The following is a 25210-nucleotide window of genomic DNA, read 5'->3' on the forward strand; positions in this document are numbered from 1 at the left end:
TGTAACACCACACAGCACGCTGTATTCTCTACCTGTAACACCACACAGCACTGTATTCTCTACCTGTAACACCACACAGCACGCTGTATTCTCTACCTGTAACACCACACTGTATTCTCTACCTGTAACACCACACAGCACGCTGTATTCTCTACCTGTAACACCACACAGCACGCTGTATTCTCTACCTGTAACACCACACAGCACACTGTATTCTCTACCTGTAACACCACACAGCACTGTACTCTCTACCTGTAACACCACACAGCACACTGTATTCTCTACCTGTAACACCACACAGCACGCTGTATTCTCTATCTGTAACACCACACAGCACGCTGTATTCTCTACCTGTAACACCACACAGCACTCTGTATTCTCTACCTGGTGTGTAAACACACCATTACTCTATGTGAGAATGCTAAATCCAAATGGGCCAAAGCACATGGTCATTCTACTCACTAGGAAATAGCTGACACAAGTCAGTACAATTACAATGATAAATGTAATATAATTTACATTTAAATTTAACTTTAAAAAAATTTAAATTTTAAAAAACTAATAGATGTGTTTAAAATGGCTCTATTCTGATCTTTATATATGAGGCTATTTGAGGGGTCATTTTTTGCACCATAATCTGTACATTTTATCGGTACATTGCTCACATATTTGTGACTTTTTGATCACGTTTTCTGGATGTGACCAAAAATGTGGAATTTTGCACTTTGGTGGGTCTCCATTCTTACACCTGTTTACCATGTGAGATCAGAAATGTGAAGCTCGTTTTCCCTCAGTGTACCACCCCTCACCCCCCGACAAGAGGGAAATCATGGATACGTATCCACGGAACTCGATAACTGAGAATCGTTGCAAGAACGATTGTTGCTGCTATAATGCACTGGGCTATACTGTAACCTACCTGGCCAGACACCATCACTGGCGGAGGTATTATCCCACAACCAGAGCAATAATCTGCCTGTTCCCTGAGGAACTTATCACCACTGTACAAGGGAAACACGTTGGAGATTGGAGGATGGGAAACCATTGATAATCACCTCTATCTTTGAGGCTGTATATATATATATATATATATATATATATATCATGAGATGTGATCTAGTTTTCACCTCCCTCTATATCCCGCCATGCACCTGACCTTATCTTTCTCTGACTTGTAACAGAACCATTGTGTAATTGGACGTACAGTACCCGCAGACACTCTCCCAGTATAGGGGGATTCCTCCTGGCGTTTAGGAACGCCTGACCCAGAGGGTGCAGAACTAGAGATAGGCCGGGTAATATAGCGACATTATAGGCATCAGATTACCGTTATATACCACTGTTTGTAATTTATAATAAATACTCACTAAAAGACACATTATAGCAATTCTACCACAGTCCCTTTAATTCTTTTAAATGTACTACCCCTTTAAGGTGACCTCAGAGAGATGGGTCCTACACTGACACCGGCCTCTCTTGGGCCAATACAAAGACCCGAATAACCCTAAAACATACTGGCAGCTGAGAAGGGGAGTAACCTATGCTCAAACCAAGGACTAACTGTAATAGCACAGCCACCAGCCCCCTGTCCCTGCAGAACATCACATACCAGTACAGCCACCAGCCCCCTGTCCCTGCAGAACATCACATACCAGTACAGCCACCAGCCCCCTGTCCCTGCAGAACATCACATACCAGGACAGACACCAGCCCCCTGTCCCTGCAGAACATCACATACCAGGACAGACACCAGCCCCCTGTCCCTGCAGAACATCACATACCAGTACAGCCACCAGCCCCCTGTCCCTGCAGAACATCACATACCAGTACAGCCACCAGCCCCCTGTCCCTGCAGAACATCACATACCAGTACAGCCACCAGCCCCCTGTCCCTGCAGAACATCACATATCAGTACAGCCACCAGCCCCTGCAGAACATCACAAACCAGCACAGCCACCAGCCCCTGCAGAACATCACATACCAGTACAGCCCCCTGTCCCTGCAGAACATCACATACCAGTACAGCCACCAGCCCCCTGTCCCTGCAGAACATCACATACCAGTACAGCCACCAGCCCCCTGTCCCTGCAGAACATCACATACCAGGACAGACACCAGCCCCCTGTCCCTGCAGAACATCACATACCAGTACAGCCACCAGCCCCCTGTCCCTGCAGAACATCACATACCAGTACAGCCACCAGCCCCCTGTCCCTGCAGAACATCACATACCAGTACAGCCACCAGCCCCCTGTCCCTGCAGAACATCACATACCAGTACAGCCACCAGCCCCCTGTCCCTGCAGAACATCACATACCAGTACAGCCACCAGCCCCCTGTCCCTGCAGAACATCACATACCAGTACAGCCACCAGCCCCCTGTCCCTGCAGAACATCACATACCAGTACAGCCACCAGCCCCCTGTCCCTGCAGAACATCACATACCAGTACAGCCACCAGCCCCCTGTCCCTGCAGAACATCACATACCAGTACAGCCACCAGCCCCCTGTCCCTGCAGAACATCACATATCAGTACAGCCACCAGCCCCTGCAGAACATCACATACCAGTACAGACCCCTGTCCCTGCAGAACATCACATACCAGTACAGCCACCAGCCCCCTGTCCCTGCAGAACATCACATACCAGTACAGCCACCAGCCCCCTGTCCCTGCAGAACATCACATATCAGTACAGCCACCAGCCCCCTGTCCCTGCAGAACATCACATACCAGTACAGCCACCAGCCCCCTGTCCCTGCAGAACATCACATATCAGTACAGCCACCAGCCCCTGCAGAACATCACATACCAGTACAGACCCCTGTCCCTGCAGAACATCACATAACAATACAGCCCCCTCATCTCCTGTGGATCATATTCTACTGCACAGTCAGTCCAAGATACAGCAAACTCTATCAATCTAATCCACACTATCTGCTCAGTGCTGAAGAAAAGCCCAGGAATAAGCAGACTGATGATAGCTCCGCCCACCCTAACAGCTGGTCACATGGGCATGATGTCATCAAAGGTCCTTTAAATAAGTGGGCTATACCAAGTACGGATAGCTCCGCCTACACAAGAAGCTGGTCACATGGTCATAATGTCATCTCAGGTCCTTTAACTACCTGAGCAATAGCCCGCGAGCACTGAGACTGGGGATAGCTCCGCCCACACAAAAAGCTGGTCACATGTGCATGACGTCATCAAAGGTCCTTTAGCTCTCTTGGAAATAGCATCTACCGACTGAGGATAGCTCCGCCCACACAAGAAGTTGGTCACATGGGCATGATGTCACCAGAGGTCCTTTAGCTCACTTGGAAATAGCATCTACGGTGGCGATTAGCGGTGATAGATCCTGGGGCTGCGCGTCCGTCGCTGGGTCAGTCAGTCAGTCAGTCAGTCAGTCAGCCGACGACTGATGCTGGAGCTCCAGGCCCAGCCGTGCCGCGCCGCTGACAGGTGAGTGTGCTGACGGGATGGCCGCCGTGTCCCTAATGCTTAGGAAGGGAGGACGATGGAGCTGGGTGCGCGGCTGCTGCCGGGGGATTGTGCCCAGTCATGCTGGAGGCCGGGGAGCCCGTACACTGCCGCCGGGTCAGCAGAGCTACCGCACAGGAAGTCAGTGTGTCTGATCCACTGCGGTTATCTAGGATCTGTTCACACTGGCAGCATGCGTCTCTCCTGTGCGGCCTCCTGCGGTGCTCCAGTCATCTGCTAGATATATATATATATATATATATATATATATATATATATATATATATATATATATATATATATGTCCTCATATGTACAGGAATATAGAGTCCATGAGGCCAGTATAGAGTCATCTGCTATAGCCCTGGCAGGCTGTATCTGCAACATAGCTTCTTTGTAATGCTGGCAGGGTTATTCTGAGGTCAAGTTGCTGATGATTAACCCTTCCAGAAAAGAACAAAGAAGCTACAGTGTTGCAGATACAGCCTGCCAGGGACTTGTTTACATCAGCCGTCTCAGAAGGGAGGAAGGGGAGACAGAGAGAAAAGCTCACACAGAGATTTTTGTGTCTTCAGCAGAAAGCAGCAGCTGAGAACTGGGGGAAGGAGACTAAATAGATAATAACAAGTAAGGAAGGAATTGTTAGTCTCCCCATGGGCAGCAACATATCAGAAGTTATGTCTGAGTGGGATACCCCTTTAATATCTGTATCTATAGGTTTGCTGAGCAGTGTTAAGTGAACCTGTCAAAATGTTTGAGTTTGCCACCATTATCTGAACTCGAACCCTCAGCGTCTGTGGCTGCAGAAGTTGGATGCCGCTCTAGAGAGTTCTGGAAAACATGGATACAAGTTTCCCTTACAGCCCTGGGCGGCATCTAACTTCTGCAGCCGCCGGGAAACAAACGCTGAGGGTTCAGGGAACGTTGAGGACAGATTCACTTATCGCTATAGCTGAGCTCTGTGTGTGGGTTCCCCATGGAGCAACTTCATGTTTGGTTGTTTTTCCTCTAGGGGGCGATGATCAGATGTGCTGCTGCTGCTGCTGGTATTCTCTCCCGAGTTGCAGAGTCACGTTAATTGTGCAACTCATTGCATTCCTATGTTACAGTCTCACTATATATATATACATATATATATATATATATATATATATATATATATATATATATTGCCATTATTAGACCTGTTACTACGCACGTGTGAATGCTGCATTTACGCGGAGCGATAATTCGCCCAGTCGATTGTTTAACGATTTTAAAGCAACAATTTGTTTTTTAGAATGATCAGCGTTTAGATGAATAAATCATTGGAAAAATTGTTAGAAAATTCGTAAGAAAAATCAGTATTGCGATCGCTTAAGCCCATCTCACACATAGGGTGAATCTTTGGAAGACTGTTTACACGGAATGATCTGCGAATTTTAGGCGACCGACCGACGGCGATTTGAGAACATGTTGAAAGATCAAAATGAACAATTTCTCGCTCGTCCCTTGATCGTTCGCTGTGTTTACACGGAACGATTATCGCTTGTGCATCGATCGTTATCGCGAAAATTCAGACAATAATCGTTCCGTGTAAAGGCAGCATAACAAAACTCCACCCAAATTGGAGACAAGAGCGGTGCTGTCTCTGGAAGAAAGTGGCCATGTTTTTGTAGCGCTGGAGAACCCCTTTAAAATCAAATGAAATAGTAAACGCCAGCTGGGAACCTGATGGACCACATTAAAATCAAAGGGCTCCATCTGTTGGGGTTGACGGTCGATATTGTTTAGCAATGCCGAACCAACTCTGCGTCCGAGGCCCCAAGCACAAACTCCGACGCTGACTGAACCTCGCCTGATCTAGCCTTATGGTGGGGTAAGGATGACGCTACATCATCGTCGTCTTAGCCAGTGCACCTATTATGCAGTATTATGCTGATGGCCCCTGACTATTTGGCATATTTCCTATTGATGTTCTTAGTGACTGGCACCTAAAATGGTCTCTGCTGCCACCTCTGTCCATGTCAGGAACTGTCCAGAGCAGGAGAGGTTTTCTATGGGGATTTGCTGCTGCTCTGGACAGTTCCTGACATGGACAGAGGTGGCAGCAGAGAGCACTGCATCAGACTGGAGAGAATACACCACTTCCTGCAGGACATACAGCAGCTAATAAGTACTGGAAAATTAAATTACAAATCTGTATAACATTCTGACACCAGTTGATTTGAAAGAAAAAGATTTTCGCCGGAGTACCCCTTTAATATCTAACAGTGTAACATAACATCATTGACCTTGTCTGAACGCTGTCCTTATTTTCTAGATGCAAGTCTTGCTTTTTGGGTCAAAATGGACAAGATTCTGGAAGGATTAGTGACCTCTTCTCATCCAATAAACCTGAAGAAAGTGATCGTAAAAAAAGTGGTGGAATCTGCTGAGAACTCTATCAATGAGGAGCAGTGTAAGGCCATGTTCTCGCTGACCACCCGGCTGATGCTGGAGGGGGAGGACGGCTTTCAGAAGCAGGTGGGGCACCAGGTTTTGGAGGCCTATGCAAGGTATCACCGGGCAGAGTTTGAGAACTTCTTCAACAGGAACTTTGTCCTGACGCTTCTGCAGGAAGGCTACGGCTCCTTGGAGCGGAAAGACGTGGCCGTCATTGACTATATCCACAGCGGACTCAAGCTCATCATGAGCTGCCCCTCGGTTCTGGACATTTTTGCCGTCCTCCAGGTGGAGGTCCTGCGGATAGTGTGTGAGAGGCCGGAGCCGTTCTTGTGTGCCAGGTTGAGCGAGCTGCTGAGTGACTTTGTACAATGCGTCCCGAAGGGGAAAATGTCCGTCGCCTTTTGCCAGCAGCTTGTTCGGACCATCGGACATTTCCAATGCATTTCAACACTGGAAAAGGAACTGCGGGAATATGTGTCTCAAGTCACCAAAGTCAGCAGCTTGCTGCAGAATATCTGGAAGGCCGAACCGTGCACTTTACTCCCATCCCTGCAAGAAGTCTTTGCTATTATTTCCTCCACAGGTACGTCCAGAGATGCAAAGCTTTGTGTCGTGTTCTTTATATCCAATGGCTGCCAGGAATCATGTCTGCACCCATTCTGCATAGATTCTCTGTGGAACGGTCTATCGGAGCTGAACTAGTGGACACTATATGGGGCCTTTATCAAGAGTGGTGTACGAATACGTCAGTCTTAAAGTGTCACTGTCGTTTAAATTTTTTTTTGCAGAAATCAATAGTACAGGCGATTTTAAGAAACTTTGTAATTGGGTTTATTAGCTGAAAAATGCATTTTTATCATAAGAAAGCAGTTGAAAGCTCTCCCCCCTGTCTTCATTGTTCTCTATGAAGAGTGGAGGGGTGGAGGGAGATGTGGCACCAAAACAGAACAACAAAGAGTTAATTTACAGTTACATCACCAGCTATCTCCTCTGACAGTCAGCACTGACCTCTGAATACCGGCTTCCACACAGCTCCCACTGTGTAATCCTTTGTTCTCTGCTGGCGACTAATCTCCCCCTCCCCCCTCCATAGAACAGACAGGATCCGACTGATGTAAAAGAGTTGAGATTTCCTGGTGATGAGCAGTGAATGAGAGGGGGGGGGGACCTGAGGAAAGTCTTTTTGAATGCAGATAATGGCAGATTTGCCTAATAAACCCAATAACAAAGTTTCTTAAAATCGCCTGGACTATTGATTTCTGCAAAATAAAATGGCAGTGACACTTTAAATTCGAATGATGCAACAATAATTTGCACGATAATCACCCCATGTAATAGAGCCCTTACTTTCTGGTGCATTTTGCATCCAATGATTGGAGTCTGCATTTTTTAATTAATATATAGATATATAGATATATACACAAATGTTTCATATTTTCCTTCTCCTTTCAGATGCTTCCTTTGAGCCGTCCGTCGCCTTGGCCAGCCTGGTGCAGCATATTCCTTTACAAATGATCACTGTCCTCATTAGAAGTTTGACCACCGATCCTAACGTAAAGGATGCAAGCATGACTCAAGCTCTCTGCAGGTACAGCACATGAAAGGATCGATCGCTGCTTTACACGGACAACTCCAACCCCTTCACTAAGACGCTGACTATACGGCTCCTGTCGCCCAGTTATAATGGAGGAGACGACAGCGCAGCCTCACTGTTTGCATAGTTATGCTATCTTAGCTTATTTAGGAGAATATAGAGCAGGAGAGTCAAACTCTGGTTCCCCAGCTGTTGCAAAACTACAGTTCCCATCATGCCTGGATATGTGAGATAAGCTTTGGCTGTCCAGGCATGATGGGAATTGTAGTTTTGCAGAAGCTGGAGGGCCTGAGTTTGACCCCCCTGATATAGAGGTAAGGATTATTATAGTGTGGTGGTATATAGCTGGGCAAGATGGTGGTGTGCCTGAGGCACTTGTCACGGTGGCCAGGAGTGGTATGTGCCTATGTGCCCACCCCTTGATACACCAACACACACTTTTTAGTATAGGTGTAGTCTGAAGAAATTAGAGTCTTTGTAAAACTTGAACAGGAACCAATTTACAGTAAATCCTCAAATGCAATAGAGAGTTTTCAGTTCTCCTTTTCCAGTAGAGTCACAATAAATAAAGGATTAAACACAATCCCTGAGCTGGGTACTTGCTGAAGGAATAATACTTATAATACTTTAATGGGGTAGTGCGGCGCTAAACAATTATTCACAAAATAACACACATTACAAAGTTATACAACTTTGTAATGTATGTTATATATGTGAATGCCCCCCCCCCCCCCCCCCCCCCACCTTAGACCCAGAAGTGTGGTGCATTATACTCACCGCATCTCTTTTGTCGACCCCCGTCCGCCATCTTGGGACAATGACGTAGTCTTCGGGAGGCCGACCGACCCGCTCCATCCGTCCTTCATGCCGGTCCCCCTCTGCCGCGTCATAACTGTGCTCAGCCGCGATTGGCTACATCATTGTCCCAAGATGGCGGACGGGTCAACACGAATGCGGTGATTATAATGCACCACACTTGTGGGTGGGGGGAAACACGGGAAGGGGGGCCATTCACATGCATAACATACATTACGAAGTTGTGTAATTTGTAATGTGTTATTTGGTGAATAATTGTTTAGCGCCGCACTACCCATTTAAATCTCAGCTTCTCGGCCTAACGCTGGCCAGTGATTGGTGAGGTGCTGTGAGGAATCCGGCTCAGGGATTGGTTGGCATACATACAATACAGTGACGTTTAATGGCAGAAAACAGGAAGTGAAGGCAGAAATAGGAAACACAGAGCGCAGCTACACTTCACCCAGAGGGTCCTACGCAATGGTACCTTACCACAGGTGGGCAAGAAACATAGCAGGGGCCACACCCACTCTGGGACACTGCAATGGCATCCAACCAGCAGGCAGAGATGACACTGACTCTAGCTGCCCATGTGATGCTGTGCTGATGCATCATGGGATTGATAGTAGAGCCCAGAGCAGGATGAAGTGTGAAAGTGAAGATGGCGGCTGATTAGAATTCATGTGACCCACCTGCAGTATTGAAATGCAGAGCTGGGATGAGACAGGTGACGCAGCAGAAATACTGGGGGTGAGAGTGTATGATATGGGGACAGTAATCCTGCAGTCATATGGTACGTCCTAGTTACACATGAGAAGACGCCTCAGTGGAGGCTGGGAAACGTTCTAAGGGTGCCTTCACACCTACCAGGTCCGCAGCTGATCTCACTTCTGCGGATTCGCAGCGAAATCAGCTGCGGATCCAGTATCAATTCACCCCTATGATAGCACATACTCGCAGCGGGATTGACATCCTGCTGTGAATATGTGCTTTAACCCCCCCGCTGTCTGCAGCACCGCCGCATCCCCCATCCCCGGCCGCATCAGCCCATCCCGGCCGCATCCAGCAGCCCTCATCCCCCATCCCCGGCCGCATCCAGCAGCCCGCATCCTAGCTCCGGTCCCGCTCAGATCAGCTGCAGGATGCGGCCGGGGATGGGCTGATGCGGCCGGGGATGGGTGATGCAGCGGCGGGGCTGCGGACAGCTGGGGGTTAAAGCACATATTCACAGTGGGATGTCAATCCCGCTGCGAGTATGTGCTATCATAGGGGTGAGTGGTACCGGATCCGCAGCGGTTCTCGCTAGGAATCCGCAGAAGTGAGACCCGCTGCGGATCCGGTAGATGTGGAGGCACCCTAATTCAGTGTTTCTGAGCAATAGGGAATTACTTAGTTTATGATTTATTTGGATTTGCTAACTGAAGCTATGTTCACACAATGTATTTTTTTTTACGACGAACGGCCGTTGTTGCCAGTTAAAGCAACAGCCGTTTTTGCAATAAAAGTGTTACATTGAAATCAATGCAAACAACGGCTGTTGTGTAATACAGCTGTGGAAATAATTCACCTGTCAATAATTTCCAGTCCGTGCAAATAATTGACAGTTCACACGCTATGTGGCTGTCCCGCCGGCTGTACTGCGCATGGAAAGCGAATGGTTAATTGATTTCCAGGCACTTCTATATGGCCAGCAGATTTCAGTGGGCTTTAAATAATGTTCCTGCGGCCGATAATGCAGTATCGGCCGGAGGGACATGTAAAACAACGGCCGCTGTTTTACATAGTGTGAACAGAGCCTAAAACATCAATCCAAATTTACCACCATTTTAAAATGAGAAATGAGGCTGGGTTCATGTTGTTTTTTTTTTTTTTTTTTTCCCCCCATCCGTTTTTACAAAAAACGGATAGAAAAACAGATGCATTTGTGTGTGTACGTTTTTATCTGTTTTTCCATTAACTTTCATTATAAAAAAGGATCAAAATGCATCTTTTTTTAAAAAAAATTAATGTGCACAAAAACATAGTCGACGTTAAAGAAAAATAAAAACTGAAAAAGTGTTTTGATCTGTTTTCTTTTTAATTATGGAAGTCAATGGAAAAACTGTTCAAAACTAATGCACACAAATGATTCCATTTTTTATTTTTTTTTTCATCAGTTTTTTGGGGAAAAAGCTTATTAAATGTAGTGTGAACCCGGCCTCAATGTGAGCTGACTTAGTCTACCCGTTTGTATTTGTTCGTTCTCACATCATTTCATATAAACGTTCAGTTCTCAGCGGCCATGTCTGTTCCTGGGTTGAACGCCGCTTGAGGTTTTGCTGCCCGAGAGAGACTTGGTTGTTGGCCGCGCTGACGTTGTGCAGCATTGCCGGAGTGATCCAGAAGCATGTTCACCGGCCCGGCTCATTAGGACATCTATCATTAGACAAATCCTCTAATTAGACTTCGAGTCTCAGGCGGGAGAGTTCCTCACAGTACATGCTGTCCCTCTCTTTCAGGATGATTGACTGGCTCTCCTGGCCTCTAGCACAGCATGTGGAGACATGGGTGATCGCTCTGCTGAAGGGACTGGCCGCTGTCCAGAAATTTACTATTCTCATCGATGTCACGTTGCTTAAGATTGAATTGGTATGTAAACCGCTACATCTGTTCCATCTCAGCTTGTACAGCTTAGAGTGAAAAATACTTTGTTTTAAGTAGAGAGTACGGCCTGCAGGATGGAGTTAGAGATCTCTCCCCAGCTTACAAAAGCCAGAATCGGCTTATTAGTAGATGGGCTCCATGACGGTAGATATGCCAGGGTGGGGGTCTGATTGTTGGGAACCCCACTGGACACAAGAACATGGTTGTCTTGGTCACTCGGTGAATGTAGCCGTGGTGGAGCATACACACTGCTCCTGCTGTATTCAGGGACTGCTGAGGATAGCAGAGTGAATGGGATGCTGGGATCACTAATATTCCTTTAGGGTATAAACCCACACACCGTATATGCAGCGTATTTACTGCTGTGATACGCAGCAAACTCCCAGCAAACTCGCAGCAGATTAGATCTAAATAACTGAACACAGCATCAAATCTGTACCAACAAATCTGCTGCGTATTTGTTGCATATCTGCTGCGTATACGCTGTGTGGGTTTATACCCTTAAAAAGTCACTTTTCAGAAATCAATCAAGTATCAATAATTCAAGCGATTTTAAGTATTTAAAAAGCTGTTTTCCTACCTCCCCCCTTCAGGAGAAGCAGGATTTCTGTTTCCACTATGCTCTATGGAGAGGGGAGGGGTTGAGGGGAGTGAGTGAGCACAGAGAGGAGAAAAGGCAGCCCTGCACAGCACAACATCTTGCAATCTTCTCTCACCAAGCTCTGAATCCAGCATCCAGACAGTCTCCAAAGTGTACAGCTGCTTCTCTGCTCTATTTGCTTACTCATCCCCCCCTCAGCCCCTCCCCTCTCCATAGGTTATAATGGACTCAGCACTGTATTCACTTTGATCCTCTGTAATAAAGATGGCTTTATTGTGGGGGGGCGGGCTGGGAAACTCCCGTGTGAATACGGAAAGAGGCCTATTGTCTGATAAAATGACAGTTACACTTTAAAATATAATCGCCCATTTACAATGCCGGATGCACCAGACTTTTGGCTCTACATGCGATATAATTGTTGTGCATTGACTCTAAAATAGTTACCTGCACCACACTACCTTTTCCATTTTTTTCTAACCAGAATGAGGGTGGGTAAGGATTGTCTGTGTTTAAGCTACTTTTACAAAGCCGATTAGACTTTCTTTGACAGCTTGAAGTTTCATCAGAAAAGCCCTTTACCGCGTCGCAGAGATAAGTTTAACAATAGCAAACTGTTGTCCAGAATGTGTCCGTCGGGAAGGGAAGGCATTGTGCACCAGTGTCCACCATCTATTTTGCTGAGTTTTTCTTTACACTTAGACCTTTTTGCAGTTTGTGCTGATGACATTAGTTACTGAAACACAATGGCTGCAATGGTGAAGGCCGACAAAGTGTTGCTGACTAGTCCATGTTCTTAAACGGCATAGTATTGTTTCTTTGCTTCCATATTGTGTTCTACGTTTAAAGGAAGATAAAGAAAAATGTATAGAAACCCAAGGAATTTATCAAACTCCCGGTGCCCTCCTATTCCCATACAAAACAAAGTGCTTACGGCTATAAAAAAAAAACAAATAGGAAAGAGACGGCATTTGTAAAATACAGCTTGAAGGGACGGTGTCATCAGAATATAACTTATTGTATAAAGTTTTTATGGTTAACATATTTTTAGGAATTTTTGGTAACTTTTTTTTTTCTATTTTTCTATCTATATTATAAAATAATACTAATATCTTGCAATTCTTATTTTCACCACCGGGGCTTAAACTAAGCTGAGACTTCCTGTTGTGTCTGTGGTGATAAGAGGAGGCTGCTGTAAAGTGATCTGTACAGCATTGCAGCGTCATGTGACACCTGTAGATAGAGGCGACAATAGCAGCTCCCTGTGGAATGACCTCTTCACAGGTCACAGAGCGCGCTCAGTAATGTCTGTTTATTGTGGTCTATGTCCATGAGTCTTAATATAAAGCATGTCACTAAATGCTGTTAAGAACAACCCAGGCAATATGGCCGCCCCTATAACAATGTATAAATAGTGAAATAAAAAAAAATTACAGACAGGAAATAGAAACAGGTTAGAATAAAAGAACACGTTTTAGTATCTGACTGTAGTTTAGGTGACACATTCCCTTTAAGTCTTTGCTGAGGACATTGGGGTTATGCTTTCCTGTTTGTAACAATAAATCATTATATTCTATAAAGGTTTGTGGTGGTATCTAGGAATATACTTGATTACGAATTGAATGATAGAAGAATAAACCGTAGACTGACCATGTGACCTGCTGCCATGTGATGTCAGACTCCTCTGATTGGTTAGCCGGCAGCGTATACAAGTGTATCAGCACTTTCTCTGGGACCTTAGCGGAATATTTCACTGTTGATTTGTTTATTACCCTTTTATCTGTTTGCTTTTTTTTTTTAGGTCTTTAACAGACTGTGGTTTCCTTTGGTTCGGCCCGGCGCTCTGGCTGTTCTGTCTCACATGTTACTGAGCTTTCAGCATTCTCCAGAGGCTTTTCACATGGTGAGACCCCCTTTTTTTTTTTGTATTTCTTTTCTCTGGCCAACGTTTTTTTTTGCGCCGGGCTTAAAGGGGTTGGCCACTATATAGTAAAATAAGTCAGTATATACATTGAGTACAGTTACTAATACTGTATACTGACAGCAGCTCCCTGTGTACCTCATAAAGCTTAATTCAGACTCCTCTCCTCCAGGCTGTGCTGCCCTGCTCTGTTTTGTTTCCGTCTATAAAATGGCCGACAATGGCTCCCTGTGTCCTCCATAGACATATACAGGCTCAGTGGTGGACACTGGGCGGAGGGGCTCGGTCACATGTAGTGCACATCAGTCGTCAGGGGTGGGGAACCTTCAGCCCTCCAGCTGTTACAAAACTACAATTCCCATCATGCCTGGGCAGCCGAAGCTTACACTTTGGCTGTCCAGGCATGATGGGAGTTGTAGTTTTGCAGCAGCTGGAGGGCCTGAGTATGACATCCCTGATTTAGATCATCATAAAGGAATTGTAGACATATGATGATGGTAACACATAAATATCTTATCTTGTTCAGCAGCAACTCATTTTATTTTGTTTTTCTTTTTTTCCCATTTTAGATTGTCCCCCATGTTGTTAACTTGGTTCAGTCCTTTAAGAGCGATGGTCTCCCGTCTAGCACGACCTTCCTCATCCAGTTTTCAGAATTGATGCACTGTATGATCTATCATTATTCTGGATTTCCTGACCTTTACGAGCCTATTCTGGAAGCTCTTAAGGTGATTTCTCCAATATATGGTTAGGCTGCGTCCACACTACAAACTTTCAGCTGTTCATGCGTTTGTGTGCATCCGTTTAGATCCGTTTTTTTTTGTTTGTTTTTTTTAACCATACACGAAAACTTGATCAACCACTTTTGTGTAGGTTAAAAAAAAGATGCGTTTTGATCCTTTTTTTTTATTTATATTAGAAATCAATGGGAGAAATGGATCAAAACCGATGCAAATACATTTTTCCGTCAGTTTTTTGTAAAAACAGATGAAAAAAACATAGTGTGAACCCAGCCTTACTGACCATACAATTTTTTGTTCAGCTGAATTACATTTTTGAGATCTATTTTTCAAGTTCTTAACTAGTGACCACTCTCTGCCTGTCAGTGTGCATTGTAGGGATGATTGACAGGCAGGGAGACCTGTTAGTGGCCAATCATCTCGATGCCAGCAGGCAGAGAGTGGTGACTAGTCACAGGACACTCCCCACCCAGATGTCTAGTTGCCGCCCCTATCCCGACCTCATGCAGCAGAATAAAACTTCTGTTTCTCCTTACTAAAGCTGCTGCTTTGGTCGGTACGTGCCGTGAGCTGTACAATATCTCTATACGGTGCTGGAGGGAACCATATCAGCACAATCATGCGGTTTGCTTCTCTTTAAAGTTCAACTAGCGCCCCCCCCTTTCCCCTATTTCAAATAAAGAAATGTAAAAAAAAAACACCAAAAGATATTTATTATCGCCACGTGCGGAATTGTTATTGATCCAGCATGGTGATCGGTGGAAGTGAAAAATAATGCCATATCATGGCCACATATCAGGTAAAATAGAATAGAAAGCAAACAAAACATTCAGTCCAACCCAAACTGGTATCATTAAAAAAACTGCAGATCACTGCGCACAAAATACGTTATTATAATTCTTTGTACCCGGAGAAACTGTTGCTTCCATGCGTTATTGGTAAATTTAGGCACTTCTAAAAAAAAAAAAGAACTAAACACCCTATACCCAAAAAGAGATTACTAATGCTTCCACCACATAAGGCCTAAATAATACTAACACATCATGACCATTATCAATACGACTGAAGACCGTATAGACCCAGTAAGAGATTACAGTACAGTTACATCAGTGACTCACAGGGGGCGTCTTTTCTAACTGGACTTGTTCACTTTTCTCTTTTCCTCTTATCTAACCCAAACAATTTAAAGGAGAAATCCGACGGGGGAAGGGGCAAAATTCATTACGGGCAGGGGGTGGGAATACACAAGCCAATATGCTTACTGCACCCGGTGCCCATGCTGCGATGCATCACTGAGTTCCCGGGCCACGTCGGCTATCATCTTCTCCCAAGTTCTGGGTTTATCACGACTCTGGTTTGACGTCACAGACTAGTGGGATTTAGCCCATTCAGCCAATAGGTGACTGCAGTGGTGGTGTCCCACCCCAGTCACTGGAGCCTGAGGGTAATTCAGAAGACGGCTGGCCAGGTAGCACCTGGTTTTGTCCATGTCCACTTTAGTGTAAGGCGCCTAAATCATCTATTTACATTAAAAACTTGGTGCCTGGTTGGCGCAGCAAATCTTATATTAAGGTGCAAAAACAACACACCCAACAGATACACTACTACAGTACAAGCGACGAAAATGGGTGAATGCACATAAAGGCGCATGAATAGATGAAGGTGCAGAAATGCTGTCACCGTGTGCAGAGTGGGTGGTCACTTTGTGGTAGAGTCACATGATCCCCCCCCCCCCCCCCCCCCTCCAGTCTGTATTACATCTGTAACAGCCTATTGTATTGTAGAGTTGATCTTCTTTTGTCGTCTTGCAGGATTTACCCAAACCGTCTGAAGAAAAGGTTAAACTTATTTTAAACCAAAGTGCCTGGACATCTCAATCCAATGCTTTAGCATCCTGTTTACCCAGGCTGTCGGGGAAATCAGAGACTGGAAAAACTGGGCTGGTCAATCTGGGGAATACGTGTTATATGAATAGTGTCTTACAAGCACTTTTTATGGCAACAGAGTAAGTACCTGAATGCTGACATCCCGTGAAGCAGCCGTGGTGGTGGTGATACCGAGTAAGCGGACAAGCCTCCAGCTGTCACATTCAGCAAAACGCACAGCAGAAATTGTTGTTGCAGCTTTAAGACCAGTTCACACTGAGCAAAAACGCGCGGCTCCGCTTCCTTCCCTCTCCCTTTGAGCGGAGAGCAGTGGGAGGAATGTAAATGTGTTTAATTGGTTTTTTTTTTCACTCTGTCGGTCAGGTGCAGAGCGCCAGGCCCACAGAGTGTAAAGACTATCAGTGCACCACTCCCTACTGTAAAGGAGCAGTGATACCTATCATAATGATGGGAATCCCTGCTCTAAATGGTGCTCCTGCGCAGTGATGTCTTCCCCCTTCAGGAGGCCGGCACACTTAGCTGCATAGAAGACACCGGCCGCCTGGGGAGGAAGGATATTACTGTGCAGGAGCTCCGGAGCTGCTCTTCTCCTCCTGGACTGCTGGTAGTATAAAGTGTATTGGGGGGGGGGGTCCCGAGCTTCTGCAGTTACGTTGTCCTTCCCCAGGCTTCCGGCGTGTCTCCTATGTAGCTGAGTGCATCGGTCGCCTAGGGAGGCCTAGGGAGGTTGTTGTGCAGGAGCTCGCTTTAGAGCAGGGTTTCCCATTATTGTGACAGGTATCCCCGCTCCTGTGAGCCTTGGTGTCCAACACCATAGTAACTGTCTGCTGAACAATAGTCATAATAGTTACAATAGTGATTGTATTCAGATACCGAACAAGGTTCAAGTACCAAATAAAACTTTAGGGGCAAATTTTGTTCAAATAGCGAAGTGTAATTGTATATACATTTTCCTGTTTTCCTTCTTTTCTGTATATACATACAGTTACACTTTGGTATTCAAATAAAACTTTCATTGCCGTCTTGTGAACATAATTGACATTTAGCAGCCCTCTGTTTGACATGAAAACTCTAGGTGCTGTAAAGTGCAATGATTTATCCCAGGATTACTAGCAGCCTCAGGCTATGTTCACACATAATATCTCCGTCAGTCTTTTTTCAACCAAAACCAGGAATAAGTTGAAAACATTGAAACCGCGCACATCTTTCCGTTATAATTCAGCCCCGTCAGTTCCATCCCCGGTTTTGTGAGTGAAGAAAAGCCGACCAAAGGACTGACGGACGTACTATGTTTGGACATAGCCTTAAAGTGGTTATCCAGCTTTACAAAATGATTGGCCAGTCCTCAGGATATGCCATCAGTATTAGCTGTTTTAAGGGGCCTCCGTGCTCATGCAGGTACAGCATCCTCCTCATTGTTTCTCTACTTGCGAGAAATCTGCTGCAGATGTGTTAAGTGTGAAGGCACCCTTAGGGTAAATTCACACGGGCGGATCTGCAGCGGATTTAATGCTGCAAATTCGCAGCTAAATCTGCAGCGGATCGATCCCCTGTGAATTCCAATGCAATTACATACTTGCAGAGGGATTGTGATCCTGCTGCCAGTATGTAAGTGCCGGCCGCATTAACCCCCGCCGCCCGGGATGATACATTACTGGCACCACGATCCAGCCACGTCTGAGGCTCCCGGAGGTCCCATGCAGCTAATCAGTAACTGTGGCGGGTCCGTGCACTGATTGGCTGTGCAGGACCTGCGGGAGCCGGGAACCTCAGATGCCGCCAGATTGTGACAATCCTTGACAATCCCGCTGCGAGTATGTAATTGCATTGGAATTCACAGGGGATCGATCCGCTGCCGATTTAGCTGCAAATTTGCAGCGTTAAATCCGCTGCAGATCCGCCCGTGTAAATTTACCCTTAGAGTGAGTTTGAAATGAATGGCGCATGTAAAGGAAAGACTTTTACTTTTGCTTCCTGTTGCATCCACTTCTGGCTTTGGCTGAAAAACTGCAGTGTCCAAAAAACTGCTGTCTGTGACGGAAGCCTAACTTCTCCATTTGAGTGTATAGGAGAGGAAACAGGAGGAGTTCCCGTTAAAGTTTTTTCTTTCTCTTGCACATATCTGTGATTACTGCATTACTATTTAGTGTACCGGTGCCTTTACACAGACAGATTAATCTGACGGATGATTGAAGCCAAAGCCAGGAATGCATTTGAAAAGAGGAGAAATCTTTCTTTTCTTTATGACCTGTTTCCTGTTTATAGTCTCTTCCTGGCTTTGGCTTCACTAATCTGTCTGTGGAAAGGCACCCTTAGTTGTGTGAATAACTAGTAGTTGGAAATAGGTTTTTTTTTTTTTTTACTTGTAATTAATGTCTAGTTTTATACCTGAAGTATATTGATGTGGAGGAGTCCAGAATGAGGGGATGCCCAGGACTATGTGCCCATACTCATGTTGTACCCTTTCAGTTTTAGGAGGCAGGTGCTCTCACTTAACTTGAATGGGTGCAACTCGCTGATGAAGAAGCTTCAGCACCTTTTTGCGTTCTTGGCTCATACTCAGGTAATAAAATAGTGAAAGGAAACCAATGAGGATCTGCTGGATTTTCTGCGTGTTATAATCTCATAGAGAAGACGGCTGTTTCTTCTCTGGGTGCCGTGCTTATGCTGCGTTTACATGAATCGATAATTCGCCCATTCGAACGAATAACGATTTCAAAATAACGATGTGCTTTTTATAACTATCAGTTATACGGAATGATATATCGTTTGGAAAAATCGTTATTGCGATCGTTTTAAGATCCGCTTAAGCCCATCTCACACAGACTTTTTACACAAGGCGATCTGCGCATTTTTAGCCAAAGATCAACGGCGATTTGAAAACATGTTGAAAGATCAAAATGAACGATTTCTCGCTCGTCGCTTGATCGTTTCCTGCGTTTACACAAGCCGATTATCGCTAAAATGTAATCGTTATTGCGAAAATTCAAACGAAAATCATTCCTTTTTTTTTTTCATCCATTTTTGCAAAAAAAGGATGAAAAACGGATGGAAAAAAACTGGTGCATTTTTTAAAACGTTTTTTTCCACTGACTTCCATTATTTAAAAAGAAACGGATCAAAACGCATCCGTTTTTTTTAACATACACGAAAACATAGCTGATCTTACTTCTGTGTACGTTAAACAAAAAATGGATCAGTTTTTTTATAATGGAATTCAATAAAAAAACAGATCAAAAGTATGTATACACACGCATCCATTTTTTCAATCCGTTTTTTTTGCAAAAAAACAGATTGCAAAAATGTAGTGTGAACCCAGCCTAACACTCATCTAACCTGCTGAGAGTTCCCCTTTAAGTTGAAATAATTATCAGGTACATTTTTCCATATGTTTCTATGTTGTATAGTAATGTTAGATATCTGTCCATCTGATACTCACTCAGTACATATATTAAAGGGCGGTGCCGACTAATGGCGAGGGGTCCTGTAAGACCGATTCTCGAGGTCCCTGGCGGTATTCTATGTTGCATAGTAATGTTAGGTATCTGTCCATCACTCAGTACATGTATTAATGACTTTCCTTTTACATTGTTTGCTGTTTGTTTTTCTACACAGAGGGAAGCCTATGCACCTCAGGTGTTTTTTGAGGCTTCTAGACCACCTTGGTTCACTCCACGATCTCAGCAAGATTGTTCTGAGTACCTGCGATTTCTTTTAGACAGGTAGAGTAGCAGCATCAGTTACATTATTTTCCTTGTATTGCATCTATAGACCCATGGCTGTGTTAAAGGGGGAGTTCACCAAAAACTTTGTTCTTTCACATCAAATATTTCCAGCAAGGGCCAGAGATTTTTAATTTACCTCTGTTAAAAAATCTCCAGTCTTCCAGTACTTATCGGCTGCTGTATGTCCTGCAGGATGTGGTGTATTCTCTCCAGTCTGGAGAGCAGGAGAGGTTTTCTGACGGCAATAACATAGCCGTGCTGATGCCCCTCTTAATGTGCAGCTTTAATTCAACAACTTTGTACCATTCGAGTTCACAGCTCGTCCACTTGATGGCGTTGAGGGAGTATAACCTTGTACCCTGTGTATCTTGTCACATGTCCTTATATAAAACATAACAGAAATCTTACTCTTACCTCACCTCGCTCCTCCAGTCCCTTACTGACCTCTGCCACATCCACCGATGAGCTCATCACCGCAGTAACTGCCCGCTCAGCCAGTCACTGGCCACGGTGCTGTTCCATCTCACTCCGTGATTGGCCGAGCAGGCTGTCACTGCCAAGACACGTCCATCTCAGAAGTAGCAGCAGTCAGCAGGACACCCAGAGATTCCAGGGAACCTTTGTGACACCAGCCTTATAAGTCTTGTCACATCAGAGTAACAGATACATTTTCTCTACAAATGTATATCACGTGCAATTATCAGTCTCCCGGTAACATCCTCCTATAGCTAAACGTTTGTCTTGTCGGGCAAGTTTTCATACTATTATTTATATAGCAGCAAATATGTTACAGTCCTGGGCAGAGATTCCACTGACATTGGTTTGTGCACCTATTGGGCCTCACAGACTAAACTCCCTCATGACTGTCTGCAGTAGTAGTAGGAGGAGGAGGAGGAAGAGTACTATGAGCCAAGTACAGACTGTTATAATATGCTGCCAGCAACCTTCAGCTACTGGGAGATAAGCGTCCCACATCTTCACCAATATTATCACCTTACTCTGTTTCTGTCTTTTTTTTCCCCTCCTTTTGTTAGTGTAAGTATATTAAGCACTTTCTATAATTGCTACCAATTTAAAAATATTTTATTGTTTCTTTTCTCATTGTTAAAAAGAAAACATTTCATAGTTTTATTTTATTAGTTTAAAAAGCTAAATAGTGATTGTGGGTTAGAGTATGGTTATATACAGTGTAGTATGATTAACCTTATCCCATCATAAAGAGGTAGCTCTCCAAAAATTATTTTAAATCAACTGGTGCCAGAGATTTATAATTTATTTCTATAAAAAAAAAAATCTCAAATCTTCCAGTATTTATCAGCTGCTGTATGTCCTACAGGAAGTGGTATATTCTTTCCAGTCTGGAGAGCAGGAGAGGTTTTCTGTGGGGATTTGCTGGTTCTCTGGACCGTTCCTGACATGGACGGAGGTGGCAACAGAGAGCACTGTGTCAGACTGGTGAGAATACACCACTTCCTGCAGGACATACAGCAGCTGATAAGTACTGGAAGACTGGAGATTTATTAATGGAAGTGAATTACAAATCTCTGGCACCAGTTGATTTGAAAGACATTTTTTTTGTGAACTACCCCTTTAGACGTTATCATTTTTTTTTTTTTTTTTTTTTTTCCATTTATCCTAATGCACTTCTCTTTGCTCTTTGTCAGATTACACGAAGAGGAGAAGACTCTGAGAGCGCTGTGCTCGCGGAGTCCGGACAGTATGATCACTGATAGTAATACGCAGCCGTCCTCGCCTTCAGGCGCTGATGTTATTCCCCATCCCCAGAGCACAAGCTGGAGCAGCGATGATAAAACCCTGATAGAAAGCATGTTCGGAGGAAAGCTCCAAACCAACATCTGCTGCCTAAACTGCAGGAGCACTTCCCAGAAGATAGAAGCCTTCTCTGACCTTTCCTTAGCGTTTTGTCCTTCGGCCCCGAACGTGATCTGCTCCCCCCCAGAGAAAGACGACGATTGTATAGAGATTGATGTCGCACCGGAAACCGAATCACCGAGTGTAAATCTGCCTTCACCTGAAGGGGGCGACAAAGACTCAACCAAGCCAAAGTCTGCGCGGCCTGAAATTCAGGCCAATAGTTTGTGTGTATCGGACGCCCCTGTGTGTGACGGCTCCTTAGACTGCGCTAAAGACTCTTGTAGAAACAGCCAGCGGGATAAACCCCTGTCGGTCACAGACTTGTTGAACTATTTCTTAGCTCCCGAGATCCTTAATGGAGAAAACCGTTATTATTGCGAAAAGTGTTCTTCCCTCCAGAATGCCGAAAAGACTATGCAAATTCTGGAAGAGCCGGAATACCTCATATTAACTCTGTTACGATTTTCATATGATCCAAAGTGTCATGTGAGGCGTAAAATTCTGGATAACGTGTCCATTCCGCTGGTGCTTGAGCTGCCAGTAGAAAGAACTACCTCAGCGGCTTCTTCAGGGGACTGGAATCAAGATGGCGACGTTCGGGATGTCGGAGAAAATTTGGCCAAAAAGCTGAAGCCGTCGGGCACTGAAGAGCGATGCTGCACGCAGCTTGTCCCTTATGTGTTAAGTTCCATTGTGGTCCATTCTGGCACCTCTTCAGAAAGCGGCCATTATTACTCCTACGCGAGGAACGTCACTAACTCGGCCAGGTGTATCCGACCTGAGACCAGCTCCTTGGCTCCTCATCAGGGTCACATAGTAGGCAAGGAAACCGAAAAGTCGTGCAATGATGTGGCAAAAGAATGGTTTCTGTTTAATGACAGTCGAGTGACTTTTACCTCGTTTCAGTCTGTTTTAAATATTACGAGTCGATTTCCGAAGGACACGGCTTATGTGCTGATCTATAAGAAGCACAGCGCCGGGGAGGTAGAGAATGTGCAGACCAATTCTGCACATGGACTATGGGTCAATGGAGAACCCCCGCTTCAAAAGGAGCTGATGGATGCTATTACAAAGGATAATAAGCTCTATTTACAGGTAAGAACTCACGCCTGCCAGGGAAATTTCTGTACCTAATCAAATTTATTAAAAGAAAAAAATTAGGAGTAGTTCACCAAAGGGGCTTCACCCCCCAAAAATTCTTTTAAATCAACTGGTGACAGAAAGTGCGCGCGCGCCGCTGAGGTGAGTCCGACGCCCATAGAGTATGGCGGCTTGAGCCATTCTCTATGGGCATCAGACTCATCTCAGCGGCACACACACACGGCTTCGGGCGCTGATATCTTCGCCCCGGGACTCGTCAGAAAGGGTAAGTATCCAAGGGGGGTCAGGTGGGCTCTGTGCCCGCGTCCCCAGTGACAGGTTCCCTTTAAGGATCTGTTCACATGTACTGTATACACTGCGGATGTTATGTTGATGCCTTTATACTTTGTTAAGATATTTATATTGGTACGGCATAAAATCCACAGAGTATACAGAATATATCCTCACATAGTACAGCCTCCTGCCTTCACATGGTATTCTCTGTAACAGCGCATCTATTTTATTCTGACAGTTGTCATTTTGAAAATCTCAATAGTTTTGATCAGTCATGGTCTAGGTCACGGGGTAGGGAGCCTTGGGCTCTCCAGCTGTTGCAAAACTACAACTCCCATCATGCCTGGACAGCCTGTCCAGGCATGATGGGAGTTGTAGTTTTGCAACAGCTGGAGGGCCCAAGATAGATAGTCTCCCTCCCTCTCTCTCTCTCCCTCTCCCCACTTATTCAAACAGCCAGCAGGGTCTCAGCATCCAGACTTTCACTGATTTATTTTTTTTATTTTAATTTATTTTCTCCCATATAGAGGTAGGTGTGTGTATGCATTTATTTATTTTATTATTAAATGTTATTCAATTTTTTTTTAAGTGTATACATATTAATATTTATTTATTTTAATGTAATATTTCTATTAATTTTTTTTTTTTTTTTTTTTAGGAACAAGAACTCAATGCACGCACACGCGCTCTACAAGCGGCATCTGCTTCTTGCTCATTTCGACCTAATGGTTTTGATGACAATGACCCACCTGGGAGCTGTGGTCCTACTGGAGGCGGTGGAGAAGGAGGCTTCAGCACCATCGGCAGACTTGTCTTTTAAATAAAGCAGATTGTCTACGTATTGTCCATTATGCACTGATGAGAAAACCGCAGTGGCCGATGAGACTGTGAAGCCCGGTTCTGAGGCGTCACATTTTACATGACGGAAATCAATCGGTTAAATTGATGGGCAGCTTCTTTCTATTCACAAGAACTTTGTACACTTGAATGGATATGCATCCGTGTGTTTCTCTTTAAGAAAGCTGCCTATATATCCAGTTCTAGAACTACAATTGTAAGAGTGTAGCGATCTGTCAAACCGCCAGTTTTTTCACTATTCATTGTTTTGTGTTCCATTTTCCTGAAATAGTGAAAGCTTTATGGAGCATCCAATGCCCAAAGCAATAATGGTTTGCATTTTGATCCAGTTCAGGGTATTTTCCACTAAAATATGGTAAAGCGTCAGAGAGAACATGTATATAAAGATGTGAAATCACTTTTTATGACGATGCATGATCTTCTACGATTTTTTTTTTATTAGAAAACAAAAATGCTAAATTTATAGTATTTCTAAATTGTTTTCTTAATTTTTAAAAAAAGTTCTACTTCAGGGAGTACATCTACTGTGTAAATGAGGGCGAGTTCTGTATGTGCCTTGCAGTACTGTAAATCAAGAGGAGATTCCTTTGGATTGTCACGTGTGATATAAGTATTCTATATTGTTAATATTCTGAATTGCGGCTTAAAGTTACTTTATTGCTGGAGTAAAACAGTGGTTCCATAAATCACGATGTTACGGTCTTTCTCTTATCTAACCTGCTGATATGTCCTTATAGCACACGGGGAGCTGTATTTGAAGATAAGGGCCCTATTACATGGAGCGATAATTGGCTGATTGAGTGTAATAGAGACAATGATCAGCTGCTGATGACTACAATCGCCAGCTGATCGTTTCCGTAGGTCCCACACCAAAATCATTGGCTGATGACCCCGCATCACTACATGTAATAGTGATGCACGGCCGATGGCTAACAATTGAGTAAACTGTTATACGTCACCTCTTCACATTCCCGGTCTTTTTCTGCCCACTGCTTCATCCAGACGTCGTGCTGCAGCTTGTCAGGTCCGCCGCAGACAACGATTGGCTGAGCAGGCTGTCAGCTCAGACAGGTTGCTCTGAAGCTGCAGCACGACGTCTGGAGGACAGGAGAAGACTGGGAGCACGGAGAGGTAACTATATGTGTGTGTGTGTGTGTGTGTGTATGTATGTGTGTGTGTATATATATATATATATATATATATATATATATATATATATATATATATATATATATATATATATATATAATATAAATTTATACACAGCGGTGCCTGAATTATGAGCATAATTC

General features: G+C 44.6%; 1 protein-coding gene across 1 annotated transcript; it reads left to right on the forward strand.

Moving 5' to 3' along the window:
• The first annotated feature begins 3253 nt into the window (after positions 1 to 3253).
• On the forward strand, positions 3254 to 24604 carry USP38 (ubiquitin specific peptidase 38). The gene is made up of 11 exons (XM_069978651.1): positions 3254 to 3464; positions 5785 to 6492; positions 7362 to 7497; positions 10797 to 10926; positions 13341 to 13442; positions 14030 to 14188; positions 16012 to 16205; positions 18556 to 18649; positions 19702 to 19808; positions 21476 to 22781; positions 23719 to 24604. The coding sequence occupies exons 2-11, from the start codon at positions 5811 to 5813 to the stop codon at positions 23878 to 23880; spliced, it is 3072 nt and encodes a 1023-aa protein (XP_069834752.1). The 5' UTR covers positions 3254 to 3464; positions 5785 to 5810; the 3' UTR covers positions 23881 to 24604.
• The last annotated feature ends 606 nt before the right edge of the window (positions 24605 to 25210 follow it).

Source organism: Dendropsophus ebraccatus, chromosome 7, assembly GCF_027789765.1.
Source record: "Dendropsophus ebraccatus isolate aDenEbr1 chromosome 7, aDenEbr1.pat, whole genome shotgun sequence".
NCBI classification, from domain to species: Eukaryota; Metazoa; Chordata; class Amphibia; order Anura; family Hylidae; genus Dendropsophus; species Dendropsophus ebraccatus.

Excerpts from the sequence above, each read along its gene's own strand:
- USP38 (XM_069978651.1), top strand. The coding sequence starts at position 5,811 with ATGGACAAGATTCTGGAAGGATTAGTGACCTCTTCTCATCCAATAAAC. Across the intron at positions 6,493-7,361 it reads TGCTATTATTTCCTCCACAG|ATGCTTCCTTTGAGCCGTCC; the intron begins GTACGTCCAGAG and ends TTCTCCTTTCAG. Across the intron at positions 10,927-13,340 it reads CGTTGCTTAAGATTGAATTG|GTCTTTAACAGACTGTGGTT; the intron begins GTATGTAAACCG and ends TTTTTTTTTTAG.